Below are 13,109 nucleotides of genomic sequence, written 5' to 3'. Positions count from 1 at the left end.
TCATGAATGACTTGACAATAGGGCACTCGGAGGAGATCAGAGGAAACGGGATATTGCCTTTGGGATAAAAGCTCCTGAATGTAAAGGCCATTCCTGACATTATCAGCCCAAAGATGGTATGGTGCCCGGGGATTCCCGGGCCTGCCTGCGCCGAGGGTTTCCCTGAAGGGGTTCCCTCTGGGCTCAGTCCAGAGGGGAGTTCTGTGGGGCTCGAAGCTTGCTCCTGATTTGAGGTATTTCGGTTGGCCTTAGAAAGGCCTGAGGTGGCTGATGCTTTTGGGGTTACAGGAGTTCGCTGCTGGTTTTACAATGACTTCTTTGAAGCCCCCCCCCCAAATGTAGAGCTGCCCATTGAGGGGAGGGGGTTCTAGGGGCCTACGGTGGCCCAGGAGGCGCCTCTGGCAGACGGGCTGACGGCTTCCCTCCCTCGTTTCTGCAGAACCGGCCGCCGTGCTTGATGGTGTGCGACATGGACCGCTTTGCTGACTCTGGAACGCAGACGGAGGCCGTCGTGGTCTTGTCTCTGGCCCAGGCCGCGGTCCTGGGCTTGGTGTCGGAGAACGAGGTGTTTGGGGCCACCGTCAGTCCCGGCGGGTTCTTCCCGGGCCTCGCCAATGAGCCGGAAGACACGGCGATGGTGGGGCGGGAGCAGCCGGGCGGGGGCTGTCCCCAGGAGAGCGAGGGCCGAGGCCAGGCCGACTCGCCGGAGGAGGAGGGCCCGGAGGCCGAGGCGCTCTTTGGGAAGCACGCCCGGCGGAGGAAGCGGCCCCCGGTGAGGCTGGTGCCCAAAGTGAAGCACGAGAGGGGCGAGGGGGAGCCGGACGAGGCGGAGCCCGAGCTGGCGGCCCTGAGCGAGGAGAGGGAGGAGGAGCCCCGCAGCCCCCCGGCCTGTGTGGAAGAGCCCGGCCCCGACCAGGCCGTCCAGAGCAGCACCCCCAGGATGATTGACCTCAGCACCTTCAGCCGGAAGCCGCGGCGCCTCCGGAGGCCCCCGCGCCACGAACTCTCCCCTGGGGACCTCAAGGAGGGGCCCCCCAGCCCCCCACCGGCCAGTGCCCCCGAGAGTGCGGAGGCCCTGCCCGGCAGCTACGACGGCTTCCCGGCTCCCCTGCCGGCCCCAAGCCACCCCGCGGAGCAGCCCCCCCTGCCGGACTCGCCGGACCAGAGCCGGGCGGCCTTTGTGTGGCCAGAGCCCCTGGACTTCGAGGCGGAGGCCCCGGGCGAGCAGAGCAAGAAGGCCCAGCTGGACCGCCTGGACATCAATGTGCAGATCGACGACTCCTACCTGGTGGAGAAGCGCTGGCAGTGCCGCCTGTGCGAGAAGTCCTACACCTCCAAGTACAACCTGGTGACCCACATCCTGGGCCACAACGGGGTGAAGCCCCACTCCTGCCCGCACTGTGGCAAGCTCTTCAAGCAGCCCAGCCACCTGCAGACACACCTGCTCACCCACCAGGGCACCCGGCCCCACAAGTGCCAGGTGTGCCAGAAGGCCTTCACCCAGACCAGCCACCTCAAGCGCCACATGCTGCTCCACTCCGACGTCAAGCCCTACAGCTGCCGCTTCTGCGGGCGGGGCTTCGCCTACCCCAGCGAGCTGAAGGCCCACGAGGGCAAGCACGAGAGCGGGCGCTGCCACGTCTGCGTGGAGTGCGGCCTGGACTTCTCCACCCTCCCCCAGCTCAAGCGCCACCTGGCCACCCACCAGGGGCCCACCCTCTACCCCTGCCCCGAGTGCAGCAAGGCCTTCCACTACCGCAGCCAGCTCCAGAACCACATGCTCAAGCACCAGAACGTCCGCCCCTTCGTCTGCACCGAGTGCGGCATGGAGTTCAGCCAGATCCACCACCTCAAGCAGCACTCGCTGACCCACAAGGTAGGCTGCCGGGGAGGGGGTGGGGAGGCACCTAAGGAGCCTGGGGGGGGGCCAAAAGGGGGCGGCTGCGTGCGGGGCGGGGCCGGCGGGGACACACAGTGGGCCGAGGGAGGTCGGTCGGGGCAAACGGCACGCCTTGTTCCTTGTGTCCAGGGGAGGCCAGAGGATGGCTCGCTGAGGGCCCGAGGTATGTTTGGCTGCCCCAGAGAAGGGCTGGAGGGCGGGGTTTTTGTGTGCGTGGTGCGGCTGCCACGGGAGCCCGAGAGAAGCCCAACCGTCACCGGGGCTGTCATTCCCCAAAGGGGCAGCGGCTCTCCCTGCCGGCTCCTGAAACCGGGGCTCCTCACCCCAGGCACAGTCGGCCATTTGGCTACGGAAGAGCCGGGGGCCCCCACCCTCTCTGACCTGCCCGTGGTGCCGTGCGCCTCCCGTGGAGGGGAGACAGCTGCAGGGCTCCCGCCCTCTCCCTGCCGTGGGCATTGGTCCCCTTGGGCAGGAGGCCTTGGCTATCTTGGTGCCCAGCTTCGGTCTCTCCCACTGCTTGCAGGGCGTGAAGGAGTTCAAGTGCGAAGTGTGCGGCCGGGAGTTCACGCTGCAGGCGAACATGAAGCGGCACATGCTGATCCACACCAGCGTGCGCCCCTACCAGTGCCACATCTGCTTCAAGACCTTCGTGCAGAAGCAGACCCTCAAGACCCACATGATTGTGCACTCGCCCGTCAAGCCCTTCAAGTGCAAGGTGGGGCTGGCCGCCGGGGGGCAGAAGACAAGGCGGCGGCGGGGGGGAAGAGATACAGAGTGTCCCCTCTAAGCTGAGTTAGTGTGACCAGGCTCACGGTTTTTTAGCCGCCGGCTCACACATTTTTGTCTCCGCTCGGGAAGGGTGGCTCCAGAGCAAGCTGATTTATGCAGCAGCCAAATGGCTCGCTCACAGCTTTAGTGCCAGTAGCCCCCAAAGTACGATTTTTTGCTCACAGGACTCCACAGCTTAGAGGGAGCATTGCCCACGCTGGCCAGGGCTGGGTATGGAGGTGCCAGGGACCAAGGCTCCCTCTCAGCTGTGGAGTCGTGAGCAAAAATTCTACTTTGTGAAGAAGATTGGATTTACACCCCGCCCTTCACTACCCACAGGTGTCTCAGAGCAGCTTACAAACTCCTTTCCCTTCCCCTCCCCACAACAGACAGACACCCCCTGTGAGGTCGGTGGGGCTGAGAGAGCTCTGACAGAAACTGCACTTTTTCAAGGACAGCTCTTCTCAGAACTACGGCTTGCCCAAGGTCATCCAGCAGGTGCAAGTGGAGGAGTGGGGGAATCAAACCCCGTTCTCCCAGATTAAAGAGTCCGTGCACTTAACCACTACACCAAACTGGCTCTCTTTGTGAGCTACTGGCATTAAAGTTGTGAGCGAGCAGTTTGGCTACTGCATAAATTAGTTTGCTCTGGAGCCCTCCTTCCCGAGCTAAGACAAAAACGTGTGCGCCGGAGGCTAAAATACTGCGAGCTAGCTCACACTAACTCAGCTTAGAGGGAACACTGGGCCAGGGACCACTTGGGGTGAGATCGGCTTGCCTCTGGAAGCCAGCACAAGCCCCCCAACGATGAACGATGTGTGCCCCCTGTAGCCCATGTCCTTGGATTCTCGTCACGGCTTGTCCTGGTGGCTGGGCTGGAATTTGAACTCAGACCAATACTGGGGGAGCTGGGGGGGGGGGTCGTCAGCAGAGGCACTTGCTGGTCTGAAGTCCCTCGCACTTCAGAGGCAAGCCTAGGCTCCTGTCTGCTTCTTCTCCCCCCCCCCCCCCCCCCCCCCCCCCCGCAGGTGTGCGGGAAATCTTTCAACCGTATGTATAACCTCCTGGGCCACATGCACCTCCACGCGGGCAGCAAGCCCTTCAAGTGCCCTTACTGCTCCAGCAAGTTCAACCTGAAGGGCAACCTCAGCCGTCACATGAAGGTCAAGCACGGGGTGATGGACGTCAGCCTGGACAGCCAAGGTGGGTGCTGGGAGGGAGGGAGGAGAGCCCCCCCCCCCCGGAGAGCCTTGCAGGGTGGAGCTGCAGTGCGGTGGCTCCCCCTGCAGGCCATCCCGGGGCTTGTATGGCTCCACTGGGACTCCGCGGCCAGTTGCGGCCCCTTGCTTACCCTCTCCCCCACCCCTGCTGCAGACCCCATGCTGGAGCTGACCAGTGGTGACCACACAGACCTGGACGGGCCGCAGGAGATGGAGGACTACGAGGACGAGGAGAATCCGTATGAGTACGGGGTCGGGGGGAACCCCACGAATGAGTCGGCCCTGGCGGAGCAGGCCATGAAGGAGATGGCCTATTACCGCATGCTGTAGCGGGTGCGTGCGTGCGTGCGTGCGTGGGGCTGGGCCTGGAAGGAGTCACCAGTGCCCCCGCCCCCGGTGAAGGCTTCGTTGAGCAGGGAGAGCTCCCGAGTGGCAGAGAGGGCGCTCTGCCCGCCTAGTTTCTGCCTGCACCGGAGCTGGGGCATGGCCCCTGGGCGCCCCCTCTGCCAGGCTCTGTTCTCCAGCAGGAGAGGGCCTTTGTCCCGCTACCTCCTGCAGCCTACAGGAAGGGTCCGAGGCAGACGTGGTCCGCCATACGGGCTCCAGAACTGCCGAGACACACACACCCTCCAGCCTCTGGGTCGGGGCATGGAGCTCTCCCTTATAAACTACCTCTGCCCCACACCAAAAAGAAAAAAATTATTGTACTAGGGCAGGGGGCTTGCCCCAAAGACTTGTGGAGTGAGTGCGCGCCCCCTGCCCCCCCCCACCCCTTTCCTGGCAGAGCAGCTGAGGTTGCAGGCCAGCCAGTTAGATCACAGTGTCATCTCCACAGAGCGGTCTGTGTCTCTCCCCCCCCCACCCCACCGTGTGCATAGATCTACTGTGTTTATTTTCCTGTTCTGAAGAAGTTCAGCAATAAATGAATATTCTTTGGCTTCTGCAAGTGGCTGGGGGGGGGGCGCGTTGCAGGAAACAAGAAGGGTGTGATAAACTAGTTTTTAATTGCTACCACAGGGCCCAAATGACAATACATAAATTACAGCACAAAACCATCACCTTCGTCACTGTCCAGCAAGGAGGGGCAGCCTGAGGGGCCCCCCACCTTTCCTTGTCCGCAGAAGTAAGAGGCGGGGGGGGGGTCCTTGGGACAGCTACAAGGGATCTTTAAAAACGACCAAAAAGGTTTTCCTGGTCGAAGGTAAGAGCAGCCAGAGCTTTTGTTCTATTAAAAATGAGGTAAATGGACTTCCTCTGTCACGGCCCCCCCCATGCAAACCCTCGGAGTGCGCCCCCTACTGCTTGCCGAGGGCTTTGTCCAGGTTGTTCTTGATGGCGTCCAGGAAGTCCGTGGTGTTCACAAAGTGCTCGTTCAGCTTCACACTGGGGGTGCGCAAAAGGGAGGGGGAGGCTTTGTCAGGGAGGAGGCTGCAGGGGAGAAGCACTCCTCTGCCCCGAGCCCCGCAGAGGAGGGGGCCCCCCAGTGTTCCCCCCCCACAAGACTTACTTGCTCAGTCCGTGGATACAGCCGGCCAAGTCCTTGGTCATGGTCCCCGACTCCACCGTCTGAACACAGACCTTCTCCAAGGTCTGGGCAAACCTGGTGGGCAAGCGGGGTGGAAAGAAAGGAGCAGGGGTGGAAAGGGCTGTTCCCACACACGGAGGGGGAAGAGCTGCTCTCAGCGACTGGCCAGGCCTGCCTCCCCCAGAAAGCCAGCCAGCCAGCCAGCCCGCCCCGCTCTTCTGCTCTGCTGGTGTTGGACCTTCTCTCTGGGTGTGCACAGAATCACACTGTTCAGACATGTGGCTGCCCCACTATGGCATGTAGGGTCACTTGCACGGCCCGCCTGTGTCCCGGCACTTCCCCAGGCCTGGTGCTGCACCCCCCCCCCCTTTTCCGGCAGCAGTCCTGCCCTCTGCTGGGCCCGGCCTGCCCTTACTTGATGAGATCAGGATTGCTGTCCAGTTTGCCTCTGTGCTCCAGGCCGCGGGTCCAGGCGAAGATGCTGGCAATGGGGTTGGTGCTGGTGGGGTTGCCCTGCGCGTAAGACACGGGGAGGGGAGAGGGAGAACCAGCCCTGAGTGCCTGGGCAACATCTCCCCCAGGCCGACCAGTCTCGCACTTGGCCACAAGGTGCAGCACAAGCTCCTCCCCTCCCGCCTGGCACTCCCCTTTGGCTCCCTCACCTTCTGGTGCTCCCGGTAATGGCGCGTGACCGTGCCGTGAGCCGCCTCTGCTTCGATGGTCTTTCCGTCCGGGCAGACGAGGACAGAAGTCATCAAGCCCAGCGAGCCGAAGCCTAGGAAGAGAGCCAGATTCCTCTTGGAGGACCCTGCAACCTCCCCCCCCCCACCTCTCATGGCAAAGAGCCCCCCGGCCCAGCCCACACCCAAAAGGGAGCGCCCCATCAAGGGATTAAACCCTCCCCAACAGACACACGCACGCCCATTCTGGAAAGCGACTGACGTGGGGCCCACAAAGTCACATTCGCTCTCCAGAACTGGTCACGGCGAGGCAGCCATGCCAGAACTCATGGCGGATAGGTTTGCCAGTGGCGACTGAGGGGAGCCTCCACATCCAGGGGCACCACACCTCTGAATCCCAGAGCCAGAAGCAGTGCTCCCTCTGAGATGAATTAGTGTGGACTAGCTCACCGGTATTTTAGCCTCCGGCTCACACATTTTTGTCTTAGCTCAGGAAGGATGGGGCTCCAGAGCAAACTGATTCATGCAGGAGCCAGATCGCTCGCTCACAACGTTAATGCCAGTAGCTCGCAAAGTAGAATTCTTGCTCACAAGACTCCAGAGCTTAGAGGCAACATCAGGGGGAAGGCCTCGGCCTCTCTGCCCTGTTGTTGGCCGTCCAGAGGAACTGGTTGGCCACTGTGTGAGACAGAGGAGGCTGGACTAGGTGGACCCTCCCTGGTCTGACCCAGCAGGGCTCTTCTGATGCTCTTATCAGGGGAAGGCCTCGGTCTCTCTGCCCTGTTGCTGGCCCTCCAGAGAAACCAGCTGGCCCCTGTGTGAGACAGAGGAGGCTGGACTAGGTGGACCCTCACTGGTCTGATCCAGCAGCGCCCTTCTGAGGTTCTTAACTGAGGGAGACTGAACACCAGCTGCCTTCTACTGAACTGGACCATCAACGTCACTCTTGTCTACTCAGACAGGGAGCAGTTCTCCAGGGTCTCAGGCTGAGGTCTTTCACATCTCGTACTGCTGGGGACTGAGCCTGGGACCTTCTGCATACCAAGCAGATGCTCTGCCACTGAGCCACGGCCCCTCCCAGGAATCTCCAAGAGGAACACAATACGGGGCTCCATCTCCTGGGATGCTGCGGGAAAGGGCCACGCTGGGGGTGGGTGGGAGGGAGGGAGGAAAGTTTCCTGCATCGCGTGGTGCAAACACACCGGAAAATCCTTCCCCTCACAGGCCCTCAGAGATGCTGGGCTTACTCACTCCACGCCTGTTCATTGTTGGGGAATCCAGGAAGCCACGTGCCCAGGCCACAGCTCCCCCACCCACTCACCCCCTCCTGCCAGGGGCACCCTTCCAGAATCGCACCTTGAGCCAAAATGTCGGACTGGACGTCCCCGTCGTAGTTCTTGCAAGCCCAGACAAAGCCCCCCACCGACTTCAGCACCTGGGCCACCATGTCATCGATCAGCCGGTGCTCGTACCAGATCCGGAGCTTGTCAAAGTCAGTCTTGTAGTGCCTGGCCGGGGAGGGGAGGAGGGGAGAGGGTTTTGCAGTCACAAGAGCGGCAGCTGGAGGTTTTGCCTCTCTTAGTTCCGCTTGTATTGTAACCCGCCTCGGGCCCCTTGGGGAAAAGGTGGGACGCAGAGGTTTCGCATAAAGACTGGGAGGCTCCGAGGGAAGGGCAGGCCGGGGCGGGGGGAGGGGTCCAGAACCGCTCACTTGTCAAAGATCTCCTGGAAGATGTCCTTGAAGCGCCCATCGTAGGCCTTGAGGATGGTGTTCTTGGTGCTCAGGTAGAGCGGCCACTTCTTCTGGATGGCGTACTGGAAGCAGCTGTGGGCGAAGCCTGAAATGGACTGCGAGGGGCAGACGGAGGCCCTCAGTGCCGGACGCTCGGGAAGCCAGGCGGGGGCCCCCCGGCCCCCCAGGAAGCCTCCTGACAGAGCAGAGGGAGGGCCTCGGGGGCACGATTCCTCTGCTGGGCTTCCGAACGGGGGAGGGCCAGCCCCTAAGGCGAGGCCCCCCACCCCCGAAGGAAGGCCGGGCGCTTCACCAGGGGCGACCTCACCTCGTCGGTGTTGTACATCCCCATGCCGACACCCCCGCCGGGGAAGTTGTACACCTCCCACTCCTTGGGCCCGCTGCCGTCCTTGGGGGTGAAGATCATCTTAAACGCCCCGGGCCTGTCCACAACGAAATCCGTGGCTTTGTACTGCAAAACAACACCCCCCCCGAAGGTTAGGAAAGCCCACCCAATCCAGAGGGCTCCGTCTACCCCAGCCCACCCCCAGTTCGCCCCACGGCTTGCCTTCTAAAATCTCCCCCCATCACTGCCCAACTCCAAAACTGTCTTCATACCCAGAACTAGTTCTCGTCCCCCGGAATATTGTGCTGAATGCGAACACCAGAGAATCTCTGTTTCCATTACACCACAAACGAGTCTCTAACCTACCCAGGCAAGTGCCCAGAAGAAGAGTTGGTTTTATACCCCATGGCCCTTCACTACCCAAAGGAGTCTCTGAATGGCTTACAATCTGCTTTCCTTTCCTCTCCTCACAACAGACACCCTGTGAGGAAGGTGGGGCTGAGAGAACTGTGACTGACCCAAGGTCACCCAGCTGGCTGCATGTAGAAGAGGAGCGGGGAATCAAACCCGGCTCTCCAGATCAGAGTCCACTGCTCTTAACCGCTGCACCCAACTGGCTCTCAAACAGACTCATGGCCATCCCTACGGGCTGGATTTCAGCCACCTTTCGTTTCCTCATTTAATTAATGCCAACATTATTGTAAAAAATCAAATACTGGGTTCTGAAGAAAAGGTCAAAACTACACACATTGGTGCAATGGAGCCAATCTGCTTCCATCAGCACACGTTATCTTGGCTGCAGCAAACGTGTCTGGGGTGGTCAGAGAGACGCGGGGGCTGCCACCACCACCACTCCCGTTCAGGCCATAAACACATATGTCCAGATGTGAAGGGAATCCAACAACATCCGTGACCAAAATAATGAAGAGTCAGTAAAGATATGTTGCAAAATCATTTACTGTAGTGATTCTGTAGAAAATTATCTTCTATTATCGCTCACACGCTAACGAATGCTAATGAAGACCTTGGGTTCTGTTCTTAGAGGGTCAACATGGAATGTTTCCTTCAAGAATCAATAAGTAGTAATTGATAAGAATTGTGATTTCTACACGCTCAGATAAAGCAAATGTTGTGAAACGAATTGTTTACATTGCACAGCATTCGTTAGCGTGTGAGCGATAATAGAAGAGAATTTTCTACAGAATTCCTACAGTAAATGATCTTGCCACATATCTTCATTGACTTTATTATTTTTGTCATGAATATTGTTAACATAAGAACATAAGAGAAGCCAATGTTGGATCAGGCCAGTGGCCCATCCAGTCCAACACTCTGTCACACAGTGGCCAAAAATACCAGATGCCATCAGGAGGTCCAGCAGTGGGGCCAGGACACTAGAAGAACCTCCCACTCTTGCCCCCCCCCCGGCACCAAGAATGTAGAGCATCCCTTGCCCCAGAATCCCTATCTATACCTTGTGGCTAATAGCCACCGATGGACCTCTGCTCCATATGCTTATCTAATTCCCTCTTGAAGCCGTCCATGATTGTAGCCGCCACCACCTCCTGTGGCAGTGAATTCCAAGTGTGAATCATGTGTTGTTGGATTTCCACTTCCTCCCGTGATCTCTCATTTTTGGCTTCTAAGATGTGAAGGGAGGCAGACCAGTCCACCCCCACCCCATCAAATGGTGCCCGGGGGAGCGGGGAATATATGCACATGGGTTCACTGTACATCCCATCCTGCTCCCAAACCACCAATAAGTTTCCACTTAAATATGGCCTCTGCCTCTGGTAAACCAACCGTCGTGTGCTCGCCTGGACCAGACGCACTTTCCGCCACAGGCGCTTCGCCACAGGTTCCCACCCACCCACCTACCCACCTGGTCGCCATGGGCGTGTCTGCCAATGGTGATGGCCTTCGTCCAGCCTGGGACCAGGCGAGGAATGTTCTTGCAGATGATTGGCTCTCTGAAGACCGTCCCACCCAGGATGTTCCTGATCGTGCCGTTGGGACTCTTCCACATTTTCTTCAGCTTGAACTCTAGGAAGATTGGAGGGAAGAGGAAGTTAGGCCGGAGGGAGGCCAGGTTTCCATCACTCCAGAACCAGCACCGCAGCAACTGCTCAACTCCGGCCTTCTCGAAAGGAAGAGGAACCTCTTCTCCAGATGCTGAACTGCTCTCCTCCGGGGAAGACGGCCCGCATCACCGAGAGTTCCTCGCTCTCCAAGCACCCCCCTGTGAGGCACCAGCTTTGCTCCCGACTGGCCGGATCGCCCAGCTCTTGGGACGAGGGGTCAGCCTACAGGCGGTGCGCAGCCCTACCTTCCACGCGTGCCTCGTCAGGGGTGATGGTGGCGCACTTGACGGCCACGCTGTACTTCTGAGTGGCCAGGGCAGAGTCGATGGTGACCTGGTCACCGGTCTTGTCCCGGTAGGGCAGGCCCAGGTCAAAGTACTTCAGCTGAACGTCCACATTGGGCAGGATCAACTGCAAGGGGAGCCAGGAGAGAGCCACTGAGGACAAGGAGAAATCGGCAGGCCGCCCACCAGCGGCGCTGGGCTCCCAGACCCGCAGGTCTCGGTCACTTGGAGATTACACCCTGCCCACACCCCGCCCGTCTGTTCACACAACCAGCAACTATTTCAATTTCTTGCACAATTCGCACACACACCCTCCCCCAAGACGGCATTTCTGTTGCAGGGCTGACCAATTTCCCCAACCTCTCAACGGACAGAGGGACACCTGAAACGGCCTCGCCCTGCATCCGTCCCTCAAGGCCAGCGCTGCCCACTCAGACCAGCAGCAGCTCTCTGGGGTCTCGGGCAGAGCCTGGTCCGTTCAGCTGGAGATGCTGCTGTGGATTGAACCCGGGACCACCTGCGTGCCAAGCAGAGGCTCTGCCCCAGCAGATGATGCTCCAGCACCACCTGTTGGTTGTCAAGGTCACAGGTGGGTTTTTATTAGCGGCCTCCTTGATACCTTCAGATGTTCTGAAGCTGCGACAGGGAAGCCTTCCCTCTCCAGCCCACTCAACTGGACCTCCCCCCCATCCTCCCTCTCTGGGGGGAGCCCCCACCCCTTCGCCTTCCTCCAGAGGGGCCCTGCTCCCACCCTCCTTCACCTTCCCCAAGCCTAGAGGGCACATTTTAAAAGACAGCCATGCCCTAACTCCACGTAGTATCACACACATACACAGAGGAAAAGAGATCCTGGAGCTGTGGCGGCTTGCTGAAGGAAAGAGCAGCTCGATGGGTTGACTGTGGAGAGAAAGGCGCCCCCTGCGCCAGGAAGGGTGAGGGCGGAGGCTGAAAATAAAACTGCCGCTGTGGGCGATGCCCTTTCTCCACGCTCACGATGGGGCAGCCGCATGGGGATTCCGGGTGTGCAGAGGATCCTCCGGGTCTGGGGAAGGCACCTGCCCCTCCGCCCCGGACGCCCCTTCCAGCCCCTAAGAGATGCTGTTCTCAGGGCTGCAGCTGTTTGGGTCCGTGGGGACAAGGGGGGGCCTGAGTGAGTGAGTGAGACCCCCGTGCCTCAGAGAAGCCGCCCTTGAGGAGGAAGGAAGGGTGCCCAGCCCGCACAGAGCCGTTCCTCTGTGCCTCCCCTCCTCCAGGCAGGTCCTGCAACTCTGGAACCCAGTTTGCCCGGGGGGGGGGTGAAGGGGCAGGGAGGACAGAGGGAGGGGACCCCGTGCTCCGTGCAGGAAATAGCGGGATCCCTCTTCCTGGGTGCCCTTCTGGGAGCCGTGGCCCCAAAAAAAGATACTGCAGAGCAGGAAAAAGTACCGGGAGAGCGCAGCCACGAGGAGGAAGGGGCTGGCGCGCCCGTCCCATGAGGAAAGGCTCCGGAGGGGGTCCCACTGGGGGAAAAACCCTCGGGGGGGGGGAAGGGAGACGGACATTCGCGGAATTACGCAAGGGCTGGAACTAGGACTTGGGGGGGGGCACCCAGTGAAGTGGGCGGGCAGTAGATTCAGAAGGGTCCACAGGAACGTTTTTTCCCTCAACGAGTCCTTAAATTGTGGCACACGTGGCCAGTTGACGTGAACACAGACTGTTTCCAAAGACAGCTTCAGAGAGGAGAGGTCCACCCATGGCTACTAGCAGCTAGCCATGGTGACTAAAGGGGATTTCCAGAGAGAGTGCCAACGTTGTCCGCATCCTGGCGCTAGGAGGCAGCCTCCGGAGAAGGCCTTGCCCTCTGTGGCCTGTTTGTTTGACCCTCCGAGGCAGCAGATTGCAACACTGCCGGCGGCTGGACAAGATAGCCTTCCCTGCCTAATCCCGGGGAAAACGTCTCAGGAGGACCTGGCTGCTTGTTTTCACTCCCTCATGGAGGGCTCGCGGTACCTTCTCCTTGATGAAGGCCCAAATGATGCGTGTCATCTCATCGCCATCCATCTCCACCACTGGGTTGGCCACCTTGATCCTTTTGTCGGCATCTGCGGAAGGAGATTTGGGGGCGCTGAAGCAGGGGGCCCCCCGACCAGCCCCTGTTTCGGAGCGGGGGCCCAGTTGCCCAGGAATCACAGGCCACTGCACAGCAACTTGGGGTGGGGTGCACACATGCCCATATGGGTGCGTGGAAACCTCCTGGGTCAAATTGAGTGTACTGGAGAGGTCTGACACCCCACCCCTCCCCTCCAGTGTTTCCTCTAAGTTGACTTAGTGTGAGCTAGCTCACAGTTCTTTAGCCTCCGGCTCACACATTTTTGTCTGGCAGCTCCAGAGCCAACCAACTGATGCGGCAGCCAAAGGCCTGGCTCACAACGGTGATGCCAGCAGCTGACAAAGGAGAATTCTTGCTCACAGCACTGCACGGCTTAGAGGGGGCACGAGAGCTCCAGCAGCAGGGTCTTGTGGCCAGAGAGCCCTGGCTGGAAAAGCCACGCGGGACGGCTGAGCCTGGCACAGCCCCTTGCCTGCCGCCCCCC

The 13,109-nt window shown here is 60.1% G+C and overlaps 2 protein-coding genes across 2 annotated transcripts; one reads left to right on the top strand and one right to left on the bottom strand.

Moving 5' to 3' along the window:
- Positions 1 to 469: 469 nt before the first annotated feature.
- On the top strand, positions 470 to 4,745 carry ZNF710 (zinc finger protein 710). Its single transcript, XM_015428840.1, has 4 exons — positions 470 to 1,876; positions 2,424 to 2,615; positions 3,697 to 3,871; positions 4,043 to 4,745. Exons 1-4 carry the CDS (start codon positions 470 to 472, stop codon positions 4,216 to 4,218), a joined length of 1,950 nt encoding a protein of 649 aa, XP_015284326.1. The 3' UTR covers positions 4,219 to 4,745.
- A 132-nt stretch (positions 4,746 to 4,877) lies between these two features.
- On the bottom strand, positions 4,878 to 12,630 carry IDH2 (isocitrate dehydrogenase 2 (NADP+), mitochondrial). Its single transcript, XM_015428821.1, has 10 exons — positions 12,526 to 12,630; positions 10,498 to 10,663; positions 10,054 to 10,214; positions 8,154 to 8,297; positions 7,805 to 7,941; positions 7,450 to 7,601; positions 6,076 to 6,188; positions 5,829 to 5,926; positions 5,396 to 5,488; positions 4,878 to 5,271 (listed from the first exon to the last, which is right to left on the bottom strand). The coding sequence occupies exons 1-10, from the start codon at positions 12,574 to 12,576 to the stop codon at positions 5,184 to 5,186; spliced, it is 1,203 nt and encodes a 400-aa protein (XP_015284307.1). The 5' UTR covers positions 12,577 to 12,630; the 3' UTR covers positions 4,878 to 5,183.
- Positions 12,631 to 13,109: the final 479 nt, after the last annotated feature.

The sequence above is a fragment of the Gekko japonicus genome, unplaced genomic scaffold, assembly GCF_001447785.1.
Source record: "Gekko japonicus isolate JY-2015 unplaced genomic scaffold, Gekko_japonicus_V1.1 scaffold773, whole genome shotgun sequence".
In the NCBI taxonomy this organism is placed as follows: Eukaryota; Metazoa; Chordata; class Lepidosauria; order Squamata; family Gekkonidae; genus Gekko; species Gekko japonicus.
Note: the sequence above shows the minus strand (reverse complement) of the source record. Positions and strands in the feature narration are given on the sequence as shown.

Bases quoted from the DNA above. Each gene is read 5' to 3' on its own strand.
- ZNF710 (XM_015428840.1), top strand. From the start codon at position 470: ATGGACCGCTTTGCTGACTCTGGAACGCAGACGGAGGCCGTCGTGGTC. The intron at 2,616-3,696 runs GTGGGGCTGGCC...CCCCCCCCGCAG, and splicing joins TCAAGCCCTTCAAGTGCAAG to GTGTGCGGGAAATCTTTCAA. The intron at 3,872-4,042 runs GTGGGTGCTGGG...CCCCTGCTGCAG, and splicing joins CGTCAGCCTGGACAGCCAAG to ACCCCATGCTGGAGCTGACC.
- IDH2 (XM_015428821.1), bottom strand. From the start codon at position 12,576: ATGGATGGCGATGAGATGACACGCATCATTTGGGCCTTCATCAAGGAG. The intron at 10,215-10,497 runs GTAGGGCTGCGC...CAATCTTCCTAG, and splicing joins TGACGAGGCACGCGTGGAAG to AGTTCAAGCTGAAGAAAATG. The intron at 5,272-5,395 runs GTAAGTCTTGTG...GCGCACCCCCAG, and splicing joins TGTATCCACGGACTGAGCAA to TGTGAAGCTGAACGAGCACT.